The sequence below is a fragment of the Echinops telfairi genome, unplaced genomic scaffold (assembly GCF_000313985.2).
Source record: "Echinops telfairi isolate 266 unplaced genomic scaffold, ASM31398v2 ScPeMD7_38;HRSCAF=143, whole genome shotgun sequence".
Classification (NCBI taxonomy): domain Eukaryota; kingdom Metazoa; phylum Chordata; class Mammalia; order Afrosoricida; family Tenrecidae; genus Echinops; species Echinops telfairi.
In genome coordinates this window covers 1,588,071-1,609,089 of record NW_022103936.1, presented here as the reverse complement: position 1 = coordinate 1,609,089, position 21,019 = coordinate 1,588,071, and the positions used below count along the sequence as shown (strand labels likewise).

The 21,019-nt window shown below is 40.3% G+C and overlaps 1 protein-coding gene across 1 annotated transcript; it reads left to right on the top strand.

Annotated features, from left to right (window-relative positions):
- The first annotated feature begins 14,384 nt into the window (after nucleotides 1–14,384).
- Nucleotides 14,385–15,650, top strand: LOC115869700 (coiled-coil-helix-coiled-coil-helix domain-containing protein 7-like). The gene is made up of 3 exons (XM_030885707.1): nucleotides 14,385–14,404; nucleotides 15,495–15,527; nucleotides 15,572–15,650. Exons 1-3 carry the CDS (start codon nucleotides 14,385–14,387, stop codon nucleotides 15,648–15,650), a joined length of 132 nt encoding a protein of 43 aa, XP_030741567.1.
- Nucleotides 15,651–21,019: the final 5,369 nt, after the last annotated feature.

Sequence of the window (21,019 nt, the reverse complement as noted above, 5' to 3'; positions counted from 1 at the left end):
ATTAAAACATGTCCATGAGAACCAAAATATGATCTATCCCACCTGAATTTGAGACAATCTCCAGAACACGCTTGCTGCATTGAACACTAATGCCAAAAGACTTGCTGAGCTGTGGGATAACTTCCGCAGCACCATGCTTGAAGAAAGTAAAAGGTATTAAAGAGACAGAAAAGATCAAAGTGGATGTAAATTATACTTTCATTGCTGGCAGAAATATAGTAACAGGCAACAAAAGATGATAGATAGATATATAGGAATGTGGATATAGGATAATGTTGCAAAGGCAGTGGTCATCAGGTAGCAAGGACTATCATTCCTGAGAGATAGGAATCAAATGCGGTGAGTCCAATGATTGCCTCACATTCCTATTGCATTATGAGGCTATGGCGTGGGAAGGGACAGAGATCAGAGTTCTCACTAATCTGAGGTGATGAATGGAAGAGACTTGCACACACATGCTCAAAGCGGCTTTATTTTCAATACTCTGAACTAGAAACAACCCAAACGTCCATGAAAAGGTGAATGGATAACTAGACTGTGGTGGTGCCATATAATGGGCACTACCATTAAAAAGAATGAGCTGCGGGTTGGGAGTATGCAGGAGTTCCAAGAAAGTTGCCCCTAGCGTCAGGATTGTGCACGTGGTTCCTGTTGGGGCCAAACTCAGAGAATCTTAGCTACGTGTGTGCATTCAGTTTCATAGCAACCTGAGCTCTGACTGGAAAACAAACCACTGGACAGCCGGGAGCCCGCCCCACCATGGACCAGGAGAGGCCAGGTTCCGGGCTTCCGGATGTGGAAGCCACAACCTCGGACTTGAACAGCAAATCCAGGTATGAAGAGGGACTGCCTTCCCAGCACTTGGCAAAGCCCCAGGAGAGGCTGAGGTTCCCCACTTCCCAGTATAGCCGGAATCTGGTGTTCCCGAAAGAGGGGCAGGAAGGCTTCAGACGAGTTTGCCCACATTGTGGTGAGATAATCATTATTGATCCAAGGGAGGAGCCCCTCCCTTTAATTAACCGCAAAAAGACCTCACATGTTCTAAAGAGTTTTCGAAAGAAGGCGTCCAAAAACTCAACCGTATTTTCCAAGCCCTCAGAAGCCCAGCTGGCACAGAAGGCTTCTGTGGAGGAAACCAGTCAGAAGATTTATCCCTTGGATTCATGTTCTGATCTGGAAGATTCATTGCCTACAGAGCTCTTGGGGCAAGATCTTGACAAGCTGCTTGGGGACGCCTGGGATTACCCTCAGGATGGCAAGAGAAGAACGAAGAAACCAGCAGAACTGTTAAAAGACCATCCTTCAAAAGCCCACCTGAGACTCCCCAAGTTGGCTCCACTGCCACACCCAGACAACTGGCGGAAAGAGAAGGAGGCTGATGTGGAGGATTTGTCCACACCTCTTCAAATTCGAAGCAATGACCTCAGAGAAGTTCCTAGCTTTTTCAGATGTTGGGATACCAATGACTGCTCAGGCATTGATAAAGAGCTCTCCGTGAAAACATATGAATCATGTGACTGGAAACCTAATTTTGGCCAGTCTTATCAGAAGAATGCCGTTCCGGTTACCCCAAAAGATACTGGGAAAACAGACTCAAACAAAGTTATTCTAGCAAGAATTAGACTTCTAGGGGCGAAAAAAATATACAAGAATTGAAGATTTCCACCTCACATGAAAGGCATGAAAATGAAGTATGTAGTGTGTTATCTCCAACTCAAGTTGTGGGAATAATGAACAAAAGATGAACCTCTGCTTGACCCCCAACACCCCCTATGAAGTTGAAGATGGCTGTTTTAGATGTATTGACAAAGAACTGGATAATCTTTAAGACCTTTGGGGGGCAACTGCCTTCAAATTTTAAGCAAAGGATACACCACCCTGAGAATAACTGAAAGACTGTTTAAAAGAAATAGATGTATGATAAGGTGACCATACCTATGATACCACAAAGAAAACAGCTCAGTGGAAAGGTTTTTGAAGAGGGTAAGATCTTTTTGTATTTACTGCATACGAGGCTATTTCTTTTTCATTGAAACATCAAACAGTGTATAATGAGCTCTCCACGATTGATAACAACTTTGGCAAAGATAAAACCTAAGGCTTATAAACATTTCTGAATGGCCATCTCAACAAGGTTCATCAGTGTTTTCTGAACTATGAGATAAATATTTCCATACACTTCCCACAACTTTTGATATTGTGACTACCATGATTATATTTCAGTTCTTGATCAAAATATATGAAACCATAAATAAAAGCAAATTTTCTTTCACAAAAACGAGTGAGTGCATGATGGGAAGGATCTTAAAATAATTTGGTGGGGGGAGGTGATATAACACATATATAGTTCCAACTTAAATAAAAAATTCACTGATGAAATTATGGCACTTAGCATATAAACCAATTGCTGAAATGCTTGCCCAAAAAATACTGGGCTCATTTAACAGTAAATTTGGAATCTCCAAAAAGTCTCCTCAAAATGGGATAAAAAACTACTTACCAAAAATACAGAAACTTGAATTGTGCTGCTTCATTTTCTGAAGTGAACATATTTTTAAATATCATAATATAAACATTCAGTAGGAATAAGTCTACATTATATAAGAGAGGTTCAGAATAGCAGGATGCCTGAAGATCCTGGGAAATTTAGTGTACAATCTAAATCTTTGTGAGCAAAATTAAAAAGCCTCACATACTATGCAAACACAAGTATTCTTTGTGGTTCTTGCATAAAAATTTTCAATCCATTAATAAGCTTACAGTGAGAAATCAGGAACTTTGTTTACATTTCTAAAATAACAAAGTTCTCTGGGACAGACACATTTTTAGCTATCAAGAATAGTACTGCATATCTGAGGTGAACTTCTGATTCCAGTAAGAAAGAAATCCACCTGTAATGGGACATACATTTTATCCATAGAAGAAAAGGGTTTTATTTCTCCTTTATTCACATCCAATCATAATATAAATAAATCTAGATAAGCCAGTTGAATCATAATGTCATTATTTGCATGGTGCAGCACAATAAACGCACATTTCCTGATCAAATTATACTCCATGTGAAACTACAGAAGGCTCTGTTCCTCACAGGCATTCAGGGATCCAGGCTTCTTCCATTTTGGGGGTAATGAGAGTCCTCCTCGGGATCTTTTCCATCTGACCAGTAGTGAATGAGGGAAGAAAGTGTACAGGTATATGTAGATACGTAATGAGCCACTACTAGAGGACATGTACTTCACTTCCACCTGTATTCCATTGTCCAAAAATACATACATTGTAACACTAGATGCCAGTAGAGCTGTGTTAGTGTCCCATAAAAGGCAAAGATTACTCAGTTATTGGTCAGCCCTCAATCCAGTTTTATAGAACGATTCCCTCTTTTAGTTCCCTATTATGTGCCTTGTTTCTCAACTATATGCCACACGAGGACAAGAATTCACCTTTAATTATTTTGTATTTCCAGTAGTGATGATGTCGACAGTCAAGAAGGCAGTCCCTGACTCCTTTTTACCCCATGCATAACGGAATAAAACACTAATTGGTCCTGTGCCATCACCCAAATTGTTTGTGTACCTGAACTTGATGATCTGCATATAGGAATTTCATTAGGTGATTTTCAGGTGTATCACCACGCCTTTCTCTCTACTCGATCTTAGTCTGTGAACTTGGCTGGGACATTTGAGCATCATAACAACACACAATCTTCTCTGCCAAATGGGTTGTGGCTGTGCATGAGGTGCATCGGACAGAAAATGAAAGAGCCTTCAACCTATGCTCCAGTACTAAATCTAAATCTTTAAATAATTGTTTTCCTCCACAAATACCCTTATTATTTAAGTAGAATTACTAGGATCCTCCCAGTAAGAGATTATCAGGATTAATCTCATGTTCTACATCCCAGTCATCCCTAAATCATCAAACCTCCATTGTCATCTGTGTTAGTCTGCATAAACTAGGGAACCATATCCACAGAAACTCATAGGTATAAGAGTTTTATATAAAGGGTAAGTTTACATTAAGAAAGCATCCCAACCCAGTGCTGTCCAAGCCTATAAATCCAACATTAGCCCATACATCAGGCACCAATCCACAAAGTCCTCCTCCATCTCACAAAACACAAGCAATGACAGCGACTGCAGGAGGAAAGCTGAATAAGTGAGTGTGTAACTTTCTCAGCGCTGGCAGGGGCCTCCGCACGGGTGCTCCAGCACCCAGGGCTGCATCGGGGTAGGTCCATGTGGCTTCTCCTCGGGGATGTCTCCCAGGAAGTGAGCCTTGCCAGCTGAAGCAAGGAACTGGCTCAGGCAACTGCACCCTAGTCCGACCATCAGAAAGCAAAAGACCCGAGAACTAGAAAGGTGAGGCTCACCGAGCCATTATCCCTCTGCACTTCAATTAATCCCACGTGTTTATCAATCACATTGGCACAATAAACCTCAACTATCTCTTCATCTTTCTCCTTCTTTTTCAATGGATTTCTTTGTTACTGAAATCAGAAATGGGCCTCAGATTTGCAGTACTAATCTTTCTAGCTATAAATGTATCTGTCCCAGAGAACTTTATTTTTTGGAAATGCAAACAAATTTCCTGATTTCTCACTTAAACTTATTAATAGTTTGAAAAATTCTATGAATGAACTGGAAAGATGACTTGTATTTGCATAGTAAGTGAGGCTGTTCAATGTTTCTCACAAAGATTTAGATCATACACGAAATTTCCCAGGAGCTTCAGGCACCCTGCTATTCTGAACCTCTGTTATGAGTAGGTTTATGGGTATGATGCATATTTTACTGATTCCCAAGCAATTGTGTCCATTTTCTATTCTGATCCAATTCCAACCCTTTCTGACTGCCTAAACCCTTCCACCATTTCCATTATCCTCCCCTGGAACACAGTTTATTTTAAGCAAAATCTCCTCTACAATATCTCAGGCAGGATGCTCCTATCAGCTCCTTGCTCTAGTTGTCAGCTGGTCACTGTGTATGACCACCGACTTTCCTGCAGCATCTCAAAGTCCAGGTCGTTTTCTTTTCCTCCTATTTTCAGTTTATCGCTGAGCCTAAAGTGATGTTGGTGTCTTCCTTGCTCCCCACTGCTACTTCCAGTCTATTCGTTCTCCGTTTTCATGAAATACCATGGTTCGTTTAAAGCACATTGCACCATGTTCCACCATGCTACACTTTCCTTGCTGTAGTTAACTGTGACCTTTTATACATCTTACCCTTCTATTTACTCTCAAAGGAAATAAAAGGCTGTTTTTATCTCATAGAAGACAGTTGGGAAGATCAGTGTAGATATTGCGCATATCAATGGCAGCAGTGAAGATGTCCTTGAAATTTTCCACAACGGGGTCCAGACAGAAGAGAAGGACAGTATTTTAGGAGTGTGTTCAATTGTCAATAAGGAAGAGGGAATGAAGGAGGAAAGTGGGGATCACTGGAGTTGAAAGCACTGGGGTCTGTGTGAAGATGATAACAGAGTGTACTTAGTGCAGATATTGTCGTCATGGAGGAAAGCTGCCTTTCAAATAAAGCTCGGCAATATTAAATATGCATGTCCCTGAGTGTTGTAAATCCTGAAGCACTAGACTACTAGGGAAGGTGATGCTTTGAACCTACTCAAAGGCATCTTGTAGTCTAGGCCTGGCAACTTGCTTCTGAAAGGTCAAATACAGCCTTGAAAACTCAATGGAGTAGTTGTACACTGCACACAAACATAGTTAGATATAAACGAGAGCACACACAAAAAAGCAGTAAATATATAGAAGCCATCAAATCAGAAACCCACTGCCATTTATCAAGCCTGATTCTTATTGACCCTATCAGAGACAGTAGACCTGCCTGTTTTGGTTTCCAAGGCTATAAATCTTTAGAAGAGCAGGAAGCCTCATTGTTCTCCTGAGGTGGATTCAAACTATTAGCCCTTAGGTTAACAGCTCATATCCATATGCAAATAAGTTGTCATAAGAAACATCCAAAGGACTCATGACTACTGTTCACTCATGTACTTCCAAATAACTTGTAAAATGTGCAGGTACCCATGGTCCCTGTCTCCACCGGGCTCCATGAAATGCGGTGTTAGGTGACACAATCATGGACCTGTCCACATGCCCGTACCCACCAGTAGTGAGTGAGTGGACCCAACATCAAGGTCCCAACCCTTTTTTTTATGCTAGATGTTACATCTACATTCCAATTGTCCCCTTAAAAAGGACCCCACCACAGTGTGCTCATCCTGCCATGTGGTAACTGTAATAAGTCTCACCATCAGGGGACTCTGGGGACTTCAGGAGGACTCTGTTGAGTGTGAAGTCAGCCACCTTCTGTGCTCCACCTGTGCGTCCATTGTTGCCAGCTGACTAAGCCATGGCTACAGCACTGTCCCCTCAGATGTGTCAGAACTAGCATGAGGAGTACAAGGCAGCTATTAATGAGAAGATGGACCTGGAATTATAGGCCTGCTACACATACTGAACCATGGCCTGCCGCTCCGACCGCAAGATGGCCCTGAAGAACTGTGCTGCCGACTTTCTGCTCCAATCACACAAGAAGTGCTAGCATGCAGAGACGATGCTGAGGCAGCAGAGCCAGTGTGGGGGTGACATGCAGCTCCAAGACATCAAGAAGACCAAAATAGACCATTGGGACAGACTCAGGGCCATGGAGCAAGCTTTTCACCTGCAGTAAAGGATCAACCTGAGCTCCCTGGACCTGCATCGGCTGGCCAGCAAGCAGGGCAACCCACTACTCTGTGATTTCCTGGACAGCCACTTTCTGCACCAGCAGGTCAGGGCCATCAAGGAGCTGGGCAGCCATGTCACCAACCTGTGCAATCAGGGAGGCCCAAGACACCTGCCTGGCAGATAGCTCTTCAACAAGCTCAACCTGGAGAATCGCCCATAGTCACCATGGAGTGACTCCTGTGGTTCCCAGTCTCACATAAGCAGGCTGAAGTCTAACAAATTCACCTCTCTCCCTCTCTCTTTGTTTCCTCCCAAATCTCTCATGTCTTCTAATAAAATGATGTGGATCCAGTTACATTAAAAAAAAAAAAATGGTCTCCTGGTCCTTCTTGTGTGTGCAGCACTCTCTCCTTTGAAGAACACTGTAAATCCCATACAGGTAACTATGAGTCTCCCCAGTTAAGCAACCCTTAGTCTTTTGGAATTCATCATATCTAGGGTGGAGGGAGGGAAAAGTTATCTCAGATGAATGTGAAAATCAAAATTGACCTCCCTGTAAGCAATATCGGGTGTAGGTTGTAGTCAAGAGACCAAGCAAACATGAATGTGGTAAAACGGTGAGTCATAATAATGGTTTCCTCTGAAATGAATTAAAGGTAACTTAACTGGACAGATGTGAAAATAAAAGAAACATGGCTTAATCCTTAAGAGCACATTTCATCTGCTTGTTACTCATCTAAAAGATCAGGAATGTGGATGAAGGCAATATTTGATGAGGTTATGAGCTTCCAAAGTATTTCTAAATCCTTAGTGCAGACACCCTACCTTTTGGGGCACAGCACCCTCCCATGCCTATTTTTAAAAATGAAAAATTAAACCAAGTGATCAGAATGAGATGCTTAATTCCAGCAATCTACTGAAGGCTTGGTCCTAAGTTCTGTTTCTAACCCAAGCATGATGGTAATGTACACAAAGAACATGACAAAGGACAGACACTCCCATCACATTCTGAAAACAAGTGTGATTACCAACATCTTCCCCTGTCCCCAACCCACTGGGGCCGACTCCTAGTATGACTCCTGGACCAATGTGAAAATAATTTTGAGAGATATTTAGGTTTCCTCTTACTTACTTCTTTACATGAAAGATAATTTTAGACTCAATTTATTAAATTCCTAAAGTTAGGACAAGAAACATTTCCCCTTTCTCCATTTGAACTTGTAGAGGAAAGGCAGAAACATGATGCAGGAGGTAGTCCATATGCCCCATTACACAGCAGCACAGCTACAGGCCAAATGAAGTATGAAAGTTTAAATATTAAAAATAGGGACTGGTCCAAATGATCCATTGGAGGAATAATACTTTTAAAAATCCAAAATTGGAAAGAAGCCTACAAACAATGTCCAATGTTGAATAAAGCTGATGGACCAGGTTTTAACTTAATCCTTAGAGCATCTTTCCATTTAACAATTCCAATTTGAGTCAAAGGAGCCTTGGTGGCATGGTGATTATGAGTTAGGCTGCTAGCTCCATGGCCAGCAGTGCAAATACACCCGCTGTTCCATAGGAAAAAGATGGAGCTTTCTACTTCCATCGAGAGTTACAGTCTAGGAAACTCACCAGGGCAGTTCTACCCTGTCCCATAGAGTCTCAACTAATCAGCTTGGACTTGATGGCAGTTAGTTTAGTTTGAGTTTAGTCATTGAGTGTACGGATGTCTCTTATAGTTATATCTTCTTGTTCAATTTTGGCTTTCATCATAAAATTGTCTTTTTTGTTTCTCATGAAGGATTTTACTTTGTTGTCTATTTTGACAGAAATTAATATTGCTATTCCTGCTTTCTTTTATTTTTTTTATCCCTTGATTTTTAGTGTTTTTATATCTGAGCTGTGCTTCTTGTAATCAGAATGTTAATAGCTCATATAATCTTCCATTCTGCTAGTCTCTATTTCTTAACTGAATTAAGCCATTTACATTCAATGTTGTTATTGATAGTTACGGTTCTATTGCTGTTATTTTGTTGCATGTTTTTAATGCTGTTGTTCATTTGCTCATCATTGTTTTCCTGCTAATTTCTTATTGTTTAGGAATTTTCTTGTCAAATTTTCTGTTTTTAACCTTACTGTTTCATAGGATTTTGTGGCTTTCTTCATTTTTATTTTGTTGAGGTCAGCTTGATTTGAGTTAAATTTGATTTTTACATGGACACTTTGTTGTCTTTTATGAACCACTCAATTTCTTTTCTATTCTGTTTTCTACTAGAATATTTCATTGTTATCTTCATTGTGGAATTTTACCTGTGGTTTCTTATTTTGAATCAGATGACATTGCTACTTTGTGCATTATTTCCATAGCTTGATTCCTCAGTAATGATGTCTTATATGATGATTTCACATTCTTGTCTGTTGTGTTGATTCTCTATCCAAAGAACTCCCTTGATTATTTATTTTTTCTTTGTAAGGCTGGTGTTGGCTTTGAAAATTCCTTAAATTTTTCCTTGTCTTAGAAATAATTTTATTTTACTTCATATTTGAGAGATAGTTTTGCTGGATATAGGATTCTTGGTTGGAAATTTTTCCTTTCACGTTTTTTAGTATATCCATGCATTTTATTCTTCCTGTATGGTCTCCACTGAAAAATCTGAGCTTATTCATATTGGTTCTCCTTATAGGTGAGTGATTAGTCTTTTTTTCCCCTTGTTTCCATCAGTATTCTTTAATTTTTTTGATATTAGAAAGTTTGACTATACTGTGTAGGAGTGAATTTCTTTTTTCAGGGCTGGGAAATCTTTTTCTTTCTTTTTTTTAAAATTAAACGATCATTTTATTGGGGGTCTTACAACAATCCATACATCGAATCTATATTTGTACATATGTTGCCATCATTATTTTCCAAACATTTACTTTCTATTGAGTCCTTGGTATCAGCTCCTCTTTTTTGACTCCCTGCCCCCTGACCCTAGTGACCCCTTGATAAATTATTATTATTTGCATACCTTACACCTACCACTGTCTCCTTTCATCCATGGTTTCTTTCCTTTGTCCCCTTGGGGGGTAGTGTGTGGTTATGTGCCTATTGCTACTATTGGTTCCCCCCCTCCCCATTCCCTCCTGGTATCCCTACTCCCATTCCTGTCCTGGATTCCATGTGTCGTGAGTTCTTATATCTTATCTGTACCTGTGCACATGCTCCGTTCTAGTCCAAAGTGAAAGGCATTACTGGGGTCATGATAGTGGGGGCTGAGGAAGCCTCAAAGAACCGAGGAATATTGTGTGTTTCTTCAGTGCTATACTGCACCCTGGTTGACTCATCCCTTTCTTGAGACCCTATTGTGAGGGGATGTCTCATTGTCTACAGATGGGTTTGGGGTCTCTGCTCTAACCCCCTTCAAGCGTAGCAATATGTTTGTTTGTTTTGGGTCTTCTAATGCCTGTTACTCAATCCTGTCAACACCTCATGATCACACAAGCTGGTGTGCTTCTTCCATATGGGCTTGTTGCTTCTCTGCTAGTTGGAGGCTTGTTTAACTTCAAGCTTTTAAGACCCAAGACAGTATATCTTTTGATAGTCAGACACCATCCTCTTCACCACATTTGCTTATGCACCCATTTTGTCTTTAGCGATTGTGCCACAAGGGTGGGTAAGGAGTGAATTTCTTTTTTGTTAGTTCTGTTTGCGGTTCTCTGGGATTCATAGATTTTCTGTTCTGTCATAATATTAGGGAATTTTGCTTTTAATATTTTTTCAACTATTATCTCTGCGGTTATTTTTAGTTCTTCCTATTCTAGGATGTGTAGCAACTGTAAGTTGTTCCTTTTTAAAGTGTCTCATAGAATTATTAAGTTCCCTTCAGCTTCTTTTGTCTTTTTTATAGATTAGTCTTTTTGTGTTTTGGTCTCAAGACATTTGATTTTGAGATCACTGATTCATATTTCCTTTGTTTCAATTCTTTTTTTTCTTTCAAAAATGTTATCCAGTTCTAATATATTACTATTTGCCTATGAATTCCTACTTGTAGCTCTTGAACCATTACTAGCTTTTTGTTTATTTTGTCATATTGTTCCTGTAGTGCTTTCCTGAGTTCGTCTATATTCTTTTATGCTTTTTTCATGTATCTCTGTCCATATTTTCCTCCATTCCTTTAAAGCAGTTGAAGATAATTCTCCTAAACTCCATCAATTGAAGACCTAAAGCTTGATCTTCAAGCAAGACTTCCTCTGGATCTACGTATATTCCAATCAATTTTGCCATTTTTCTTGTTGTCTCATGTGTGTAAAGATTGCCTGTTTCTTCTTAGACAAAAATTTTAATTATAATATTTAAAATATATACTTGTTTTTGTAATGAACAGCACCCCTGCACAACTGTTTTAGTTTCCGAAGAGCCAACGATGGCCAGCTCATGTGGCACAAGCCTATCCCAAACAAGGGTTGATGCCAGGAATCAGTTAAACATTGCCCCATATCAGTGTCTTGATTTTGAAGATAGCTTCCACGTTTTTCAGGTAGTGCAGGCCAATGATCAATACAACTATCATGAGGAGAAAATATTGTCTAAGACCCTTTGCCCACCCACCCAACTGTATTCTTCCCTGACTTTCCACATCAGAACTGGACTCCAGATCTGTTTTCTTACTTCTAATCATGGTTTGACAGACAGACTATATATTTTTAAACCCTAGATCCACTGAGAGAGAAATAAGGCTTAAACTTTATTATGCTAGTTTTCCCCCAATCAGGTACACTTCGTTTGGTTTATCTCTCTGGTTTGTCCCCAAGGTATGATAAGGGAGAGGTGCCATTGTTTTTGTCAGACCAGAGCCAATCCTAAGGGATCTAGATGGGTATCCAGAGTGAGACCCCAGTTGATTTAACTCATTTCTATCTAATAGAAATGCTATGTATGGGCTGTGTCTTTCTCAACTCTAGGGCTGTGAGGAGCGAGTGAATTTTACCATCTGACTTCAATCATGTTTCCCCCTCCTCAGCACAGGCCCACTCCATCCCCAAATATGTTGGGGGAGAGAGCTACTACTGTCTTCAGTGGCGTTGATGGCAGCCAGGGTGGTGTGGAGACAGTGCATCAGCTCACCTTTCCCCTACTCCCTCTGCTGAGGTCTTGAGAGGCAGCTCTGTGGGCATCCTATCCAAGCAGTCAAGAATACATGACTTTCCTTGGGGACAATGTCCTTTGAATTTGCTTCCTCCCTCTGAATTCCCTCGCTATATCCAGAACAGGTTTGTGTTCTTTCATGGAAATTTAGAAGTCAGAGTTTTTAGTTTATTGTGCAACACCAGCCAGTTTTGTCTGGGGATGGGGTTACAAAGCCTCTGGCCAGGTGGCCATATTTTCCCAGGATCAGTGTTAGTGCATTTGCATAGTAATTTATTTTTTTAATTACTAATTGCTCTGTAAACTGTCATACACTGTTCCTGGCACTAGGTATCGTTGAGGAGGTCAGCCAAGACACTTCTCTTTCCAAAGCTTGATTCTGGTAGGAGCTCACACTCCTCAGTGCTCTGATCCTTCCTGTCGGTGTCTTTCCCAGATCACTGATCTATTTGCTCTACTGTCCTATTCCTTCTTGCAAAGTGTCCTTCCCAGACTGATGACATACCTCTGGAAGCATTCCTTCCTTGTAATGTTCTTGGTCTCTGGTCTTAATCCATAATAGCATGCTCATAACTTAGATAATCTAATAAACATTTAGTTCAGCAAGCATTTCCTGGCCACCTCAGGCTCTTTGTTATCACCTCTTCATAGCCCCTTTTTTTCATTCTCAGAATCCTTCCTAGAAAATAACATTTTACTAAAGGTTGTCTGTTGAATGATTCAGATTGGGTGGGCAGGAGGAGGCATGAGGTGGAAGCAAACCTTTAAAAATTATTTTTTAAGCTGCATTAATGGGCATTACTTTATTCCACACTGCATTTGACAAGCCCTGACACATATGTTGTTCTGCTTTGGGACCTGGTGGACATGATGGCTAGGATGAATGACAGACAGAGGAGGAAAATGAAAGGATCATTTCTAAAGTCAGAGAGGGGCATGTCCTCCCAAATCAAGCAGAAGATTCAATGCATTCAAATGGCATTTGCTACAATGTGTTCCAATCTATAAGAAAGACAGCTGCTGCCAGTGGAGTTATTATTTCTGACCAAAATATTAACTAGTGGAAGTATGCTATTACCTGGCAAGTATCCATCTTTGAAATGTGTCCACTGCATGGTAATGGTGGTGTATGACACTGCAAGCTAAACTAGCCCTGCTACCATTTGGAGCTCTAAATGCCGCCATAGGTTAGAGGTTCTACCCCAGCCTCCATTCTCAAAGCAGAGTTGATAAGCAGGAGTGTTTCTGCTCATAAGGAAGAGCACATACATGAAGTGTTCCTTCCAAGAACATCATTGCTAAAAGGAAGGAATCACTCTGGATAAATAAAAGTAACCATGTTCTCTTATAATTGATGGGCAGGAGCTATGTACACATTCCATGTGGTAAAATTACAACAACTTATTATTGTTTTCCACTCTTGTGCCTTTTTCTCCTGAGACTAAGAAGTAGTTTTGACTTTTAGAGTGTTTTTTTTTCCATACTAGCAGTCCTGGTTGCAACCCACCAGCCCTTGCAGTCAAGATAAACATGAGGCTGTCTGCTGCTCTAAAACTGTAGAGCCTTAGAAACCCTAAATAGGGCCACAGTGAGTCAGAACTAGTTATATGAAGCAGATTTTATCTGGTTTGGTTTTAAAAACCTTGGTGGCACAGTGGCTGGGATATCTGACACCAACCAACTGATCCTCTGGAGAAATATGAGGTTTTCTGTTCCTGCTCCTGTAAATATTTAGTCTTGGAAATTCTGGGGAGCAGTGATACTCTGCCATACAAGATCACTAATAGTTACACTGACCTGATGGCGATGGGATTATTAAATGCCTTGCCATAAAAGCCATATTAAATGCCTTGCTTCTTACATCCAGTCCATAGAAGCATTAACCCAGATATTTAAGTTTGCAAATGTCACTTGATTTACCTTAGAGCTAAAGAAGTATCCCTGTTCTTGAGAGGTTATACATGGATACCCACTGTCCCTGGGCTTGGTGGCAATGCAGACATTCTAAAATCCCACCTTGGCATCTCCCCTGCGGTATATGTTGGTGGTGTATGTAGTTTATGGGCCCACAACTGAGAACCTCCAGGATTTTCCCCTGGACAAGGAATCTAGTAATATGATGAATTCATTTATATGTGAAAAGCCCCTGCTCACTGTTTCTCAAGACACTACAGAGACATTCTTGTCAATGCCTGCTCTTTAATCAAATGCCTAGAACAGACCACCCCTTCCCTCTCCTCACCAGTGTCCAATTGGAAGGGAGGAATATGGGGGCCCTAGTCTTTTCAAATAATTTCCCCTTCTTGTGCTGCAAACTCTCCTTAAGCATTTCCTTTGACCCAAAGAGAAAGTCAGTTTCACAGTCTGTGTATAATATCTCACATCTTGTTCTATGAAGTCAAACAATATGTTTACATCTCTGACGGTGAAGTTGTGGGAAAATTAAGAGAAGATGAACCTCTGCTTCACTTCAATGCCCCGTAAGATACTGAAGATCGATTTTAGAGGAACTGACAAGGACCCAGACATCCTCGAAGAGCTTTATGGCACAACTTCCCTCCAGGAATTTACTCTCATCAGGACTATGCCATGCCAAGTGTGAATGAAAGGTTGCTTAAAAGAAAGAAATGGAAGTATGATAAAGTAAGGACACCTCCTATATTAAGAGAGCCTAGCCCAGTGGAGAGTTGTTCTGAAGACGGTTAGATCTTTTTGTATGTATTACATACCAGGACAGTTTTCTTTCACTTTAAAAGTCAGATACAAATGCGCTTTACACAATTGATGTGTGTATGGATTGCGATAACAGTTGTATGAGCCCCTTATAAAATGTTTAAAAAAAAATCAAACAGAATTTAGGATGTGTGCTTCATCATGGAGGGCTACCTTGGGAAAGTAAAGACCGAATGCTCCTAAATGTTCCTTAATGGCCATCTCCACAAGATACGCCATTGTTTTCTCAACTGTAAGAGCAATACCCACACAGATTCTTCTCACATCTGTGTACCATTGCGACTATCGAATCTTATCTCAATTCATTGTACAAATAAATAAAACTAGAATATATATATATATTTAAAATGAGCTCGTGATGTCAGCTATATCAGAGGGATCTTAAATCAAAATAACAATCAAAGAACTTAAAATTAAGATGTCAAATAATGCAACCATTACAGTGGTTATGTAAATTTGTTGCAAAATCCATTCCCAAAATAATGTTAGCCTCATTTAATAGTAAAATTGGTATCTCCATCAAGCCCTCAAAACAGGATTGTGGGGTGGGGGTTAGGGCTGGGGGTGAGGTAAGGGGGAAAAGGGGCAGGGCCACTGGCAGGAGGCGGCACAAGGGGTGCCTATCTCCTCCCCTGCCTTACCGGGCCCCATGCAGCTGTCAGTCTTAACAGTGACAAGCGCCAATTTGGTCTAGTGGTCACTGCGGCCAGGGACAGAAACCTAGGGTTTGAGCTTCTGCTACTTAAGGTTCTGCTGCTGAGCCACTGATGTGTTTGGCGCTGGCAAACACCTGGTCCTGGATGGAGCTGTGTCTGCGTTAACTCATCCTAAACTCAGAAACCAGATTAAGATTGACTTATATTTAGAATTCAGAAGGAAACGGAAATGAAATGTGAATAAAATCATGCTATAAGCCTCATCCACAATAAGATGACTACTAGCATGCCCATGGTAGTTCAGACAGAGACTGAGAGATCCTGACATAAACCCTTGCTTGTCGTTCTCATTCCAACTTGTAAATGATACCTATTTTACGTATTAAAAGAATCTGATTCGTCAACCAGGTGTATGGCTGAAAATAACTATGGCACTGAAAGATGTTCTACTTATTTCTTGAAATAAAAATATTGCGGAATATTATAGACTTCTGCCATAGTTCAAGAAGACAGAATGGAGTAAGCCACCTATGCCTATAGCAGCAGAAAGAGATGGAATTTTGGAAGCCATGGGGGGAAATGTTCTGTTGCATGAACGCAGTTTCTATGACTTTTAAACAGATTAATATTTTTAGTAAGCAGTTATTGTAACCTTTAGGAACACACAGGCCTTTCCCAGGTAGTGCTTAGATTCACCAATGGGAGGCAAAGTGTTAGGTCCTTTGCATTTGCTCTCAGTGGTATGGGGATGGAATGCTGTTGCTGGTTTGTGGCAGTGGGTTTACATTACTTCCTGATGGTACATTGGTGTTAAGGAAGGGTATATGAGTTGAGTGGGTCTGCTGAGTCTAAAAGAATAGTAGGATTTGGACAAAGACCTAATGAGGGTGAAGGAGGGCAGTGTTTATAAGAATAATTGGAGTAGTCATGTGATGGAATGCAAGCTAGACCCAAGTTGCATAAATAGTCTGTAGATAATTCATACATGGAGGTTGAAGTAGGTGAAAGGGAAGCAGCAAAGGTAAATTAGGGACAGAGTGTGGTGGGCCTTAAATTATAGGCCCATTTAAGAATTCTAGCTTTCAGAGAACTTATATTTAAGGTTAATGTATTGGCTGGGAGGGGAAGCAGTATTACAGGAAAATTGTCTTAAATAAATGGTATGCAAAACCACTTATTTCTTTATTTTCTTTAAGGAAAAGCTTAAAGGATACCATAACTAAATTTATAAACATTTAGGTAATTTTTTGATGCTAGAGCTTCAGATCCTGAACCATGGTGGTGGGAACAATGGGTAGGTGGGTGAATTACTTAGAAACAAAAGTTTTATTTGTAGGATAAAAAAGACCATAGAAAGGAAGTGTATGAGGATTTATCGGGTGTGGCGGACCAACCTTCCCCAAACTGAATGGGTCTAAGGGGCAGTTGTGTAATTGAGGGGTAAATTAACGAGACATCACACAAGATAAATCATGAAAGGGCTCACCTCTCAGTCCTGACTTCCAGAGAAAGATCCAAGCAGAGAGAGCAAGTAATGTTATCTCACGAGCTTATATCATCTGGGGCACGCAGGCCACAGTAGGTACATATGTAACCGGAAGGGGCTTTACAATAGGCTTACATGTAACCTGGGGCTGGGGGATGAGATAGGCGTATACATGCAATAGGAAGGGAAAATACTAGGGGCACACATGTGACAGGAAGGCATACACATAACAAGATGGTGGACTCTAGACTCAAGATGGCAGCCTAATGTTGGTCGTCCATGAATTGGCTTGACCTTAGGTGTCTTAGAGCTCTCCTTCAGGGGAAAAAGCCATTATCCTTATCAGAAAGGAGTGGGTCCTACTTAAGGTGGGACACACGGTATGATTACCTTAGATGGCTGACAACCTTGAGGTAGATAACCTACAAGCAAGTGACCTCCAAGTGTATAGTCAGTGACCACGTGTTTGCAAACATCACCTTAAATTTGGCATTATTATGGGGGACGTCATGAGGAATAACTTTTACTTTGAAGTATGTGAGTGGGAAGCATTTCCATGGTATCCTTGGCCTCCCAGACTCCTTAACTTATGAGTGTTGAGAGTTTGTCCACATACACTCCCTTCTCGGTTCTGTTTCCCACAAATGGGTGAACTCAATACTATGTAAGATAAAATTAAAACTTTATGATATAGTTTAAAACAAGAATAATCATTATAATATCTAGAGTGGATCTTAGACAATTCTGTATATACCCACTGCCTTTTATTCAGTTTGCTTAATGCACAGAATATTTTTATTCCATTTGTTTTATATACAGATATTTAATAAAATTTAACATAGATTTTAATCAATAAAAGCAAGTTGCCTGGGGTGGTGGAAGAATTGAAAACTACTTATGAAAAATATAGAAACTTGAGTTGTTTTGTCTCATGTCACATTCCAAGTGAACATATTTTGAAATGTTCACCTTATCCATAAAAATTAATTATAAATTAACCAGAAAGAGTTTTTCTATATCTTGGAATAGTAGTTCAGAATAGCAAGGAATTTGGGGAGCCTAGGTACAACGTAAATTTTGAACAACAAATCTAGTGTACAACATAAACTTTTTTAGCAACATCAAATATCCTCATATAGCTATACAAATACAAGTAACCTGTGCCCTTCATGTATAGTAATTTTCAATCTAATTGCTATACAAATACAAGTAACCTTTGCAGTTCATGTACAGCAATTTTCAATATACACATAAATTAAAAATGAGAAATCAGGCAATTTCTTTACATTTATGAAATAACTAAGTTTTCTGGGCCAGATACATTTATAGGTAGTAAGGATAGTATGAAGTGAACTTCTGATTCTAGTAACAAAGGAATCTATCTGTAATGGGAAGAAAATTTCATCCGAGTAATAATACAGTCTGTCATCTGTATCCATGAGTTCTTCATTGTGGATTCAACCATCATTGGATCAAAAATATTCTATGGATTTTGTAAATCAAGACCTAGATTTCTTTCAAATCTACCATATTAATATAAATTTATGTGACCACAATGTAATACCATGTTTTCCCAACTGATTCAAAACTAATCTCTTTTCCTTGAGTTTTGTGTTAGACTGGGTGATCTAGAGGAGCAAATCCAGTGATATTTATATATGTGTATATGTGAAGGAAACTCACTGACTTTGAGTTGGTTCCAACTCATAATGACCCTATAGGACAGAGAAGAACTGACTCTTGAGGTTTCCAAGACTTTTACATCTTTATGGAGGCAGACAGCCTCATCATTCTCCCACCAAATGACTGCTAGGCTTGAACCACTGACCTCACAATGAAAAGTTCTGTGTGAGAGAAGTGATTCTGCCAATCAATTTCCTACATAGCAAAGGGATTTTATGTGTCTTTTACTCACATCCAATTAGTCAGGGTAAGCTAACTGTGTCTTAATGTCAACATTTACGTGACCCAACGCAGTAAGTATATTTGCCGCTCAAAATATAGTCCATGGAGTCTATGGCACTCTCTGCTTCTAACAGTCATTAAGGTGTAAGGTAAACCGAGGCATGGAGTGAGACCAGAGTCGGATTGAAGCAAAGTACATTCAAGGACAGCTTTATTGTAGTGAAAGAGCTCCTGGGCGAGGTTCCGTGACCTAGCAAGGAAGGTTGGGGAAGTTGCGCCCGGTGGTCAAGGTGTAGGGTTTTTAAAAAGGTGCCTGGGGGTGGGGAAACCATCCGCCAAGGCGGCAGGTGTTGCAAGCTGTTCCAAAAACTGTTTGTCAGTCTCTTGCAGTGCTCTGTGCACCAGAACGCAAGGTTTCACTTCCTGAGCCTAGTTGTTCCGTCTTGGTTTCATTTGGCCTGGCCAGTTTACAGTTTTGGAGGATCCTTCAAATCGCCTGCCAGACTCTGTCCTGATATAAGGCACATCGGCTTCTTTCATCCCTGGGGAAATTAGAGTCCTCCCCATCAGGCCAGCAGTAAATGAAGAGAAATGTGGAGGCATATATTACGATATTTGAAGAAACATTTATAGAAGAGGTGTGCATAACTTCCACTTACATTCCTTTGGCCATAAGTAATGAGATGCAACATTAGAATCCACTAGAGTTGGAAATATCATCTAGAAGTGTGAAATAAAAGGTAACAACTATATAGATATTTATGACAATTCACAACTTCATTTTCAAAGAATTATTCCCCTTATTTTAGTTCTATGTTAATTATTTGCTCTGTGTCTCAACCATAAGAAACATGATGAAAAAATTCATCCAGATTTATTTTGTATTTCCAGTCATTGTGGCATCAACAGCCATCAAGGGAGTCCCTGACTCATGGAGACCTCATGCATAACAGAATTCTATACTCCCCTGTCCTTTATTGTCCCCACAAACACCAAAATTTTGTGAGATACGTAAAGAGATTTCATTAGGTGATTTTTAGACCTAGGTATTGCCTTTCTTCTAGTTAGTGTTAGTCTGGAAGTCCTGTTGAAACTGTTTAGCATCATGCAAACCACACTGTTCTCTGACAGATGGGTGGTAGCTATGCATGAGGTGCAGTGGCTAGGAGTCAAACATAAGCCTCCTGCATATATCCATGTACATATTTAAATATGAAAATACTTGTTAATTATATCATCACAAAAACAGCCTTAGGACATAATCAAGGTCAATCCCATCATGGCCTGCATCCCTGTCATCATCAGGTCCTCAAACCTCCCAGTTCGTCCACCTTCAAGTAGATGTGTATGATTTATAATCCCATCCAACACCAACATGTCTTGACATCTTACAGTATTATACCATTTCCATTATCCTCCCCAGGAATACACTTAGCAAAATCATTTCTGTTTCTCAGGCAGAATGTTCATATCAGCACCTTGTCTAATTGTCAGCTGGTTACTGCCTAAGAACTCTGATTTTCTAGCAGCATCTCAAAGTCAGGGCTGGGTTTTTTTCCTCCTATTTTTCAGTTTATAACTGAATCTAACAGTGATGTTGGTGCCTTCTTTGCTTCCTGTTGGCACTCCCAAAGCATTTGTTCTCCCTTTCATAAAATGCCACAGTTCCTTTAAAGCACATGCCATCAGCTTGCACCTCACATACATTTCCTAGCTGTAGCCAACTGTGCTCTCTTACACATCTTAGCATTCTGTTTACTCTCAAAGGAAAACAAAAGCCTATTTTTTACCACATAGAAAGGACTTGGCAAGATCAGGATAGAAGTGATTGCATCAATGGAATCATCCTGAAGACATCCTGGAAATTGTTCACTTTGAGTTCCAGACAGGCAGAAGGGCCATCTTCCGTTCAATTGTAAAGACCCAAGAAGAAATCAAGGGCATAAGAGTCACATTCAGGAGGAGTGAAAGATGGAGATTATGGAGGTGGCAATTTGCTGTCTCGGGAGTGTGAACTTGATCATGAAAGGAAGGAAAAATGCAGAAATCACTGGCGTTGATATTGCTGGAGCCTGTGTGAAGCAGAGCCTCATTAGTACAGATGTTGAGTTACTGAGGAAAGCTGCCATTCAATTAAACCTTTGTAATATTAAATATGAAGGAGCCCTGGTTGTGTAATGGTTAGGTGTTGGGTTGTGATCTGCATGGTCTTCAGATCAAAATCACCAGCAGCTCAGCGGGAGACAAACTGGCTTTCTACTCCCGTAAACGGTTACAGTCTGGGAAACTCACAGGAGGTCGTTATGAGTGCGCATTGACTCGATGGCAGTGAGTCTGGTTTTTCAATATTAAATAATGAGGATCCCTGGTGGTGCAAGCAGTTAAGCACTAGGGAGAGGGTGGCAGTGTGAACCTACTCAAAGACGTCTTGGAAGACAGGCCCG

What these genes read in the sequence shown, in the direction of transcription:
- LOC115869700 (XM_030885707.1), top strand. Translation starts at nt 14,385, where the DNA reads ATGCCAAGTGTGAATGAAAG. An exon ending in ATGCCAAGTGTGAATGAAAG is followed by an intron (nt 14,405 to 15,494) that starts GTTGCTTAAAAG and finishes GTTCAGACAGAG; the next exon opens with ACTGAGAGATCCTGACATAA. An exon ending in GACATAAACCCTTGCTTGTC is followed by an intron (nt 15,528 to 15,571) that starts GTTCTCATTCCA and finishes TTACGTATTAAA; the next exon opens with AGAATCTGATTCGTCAACCA.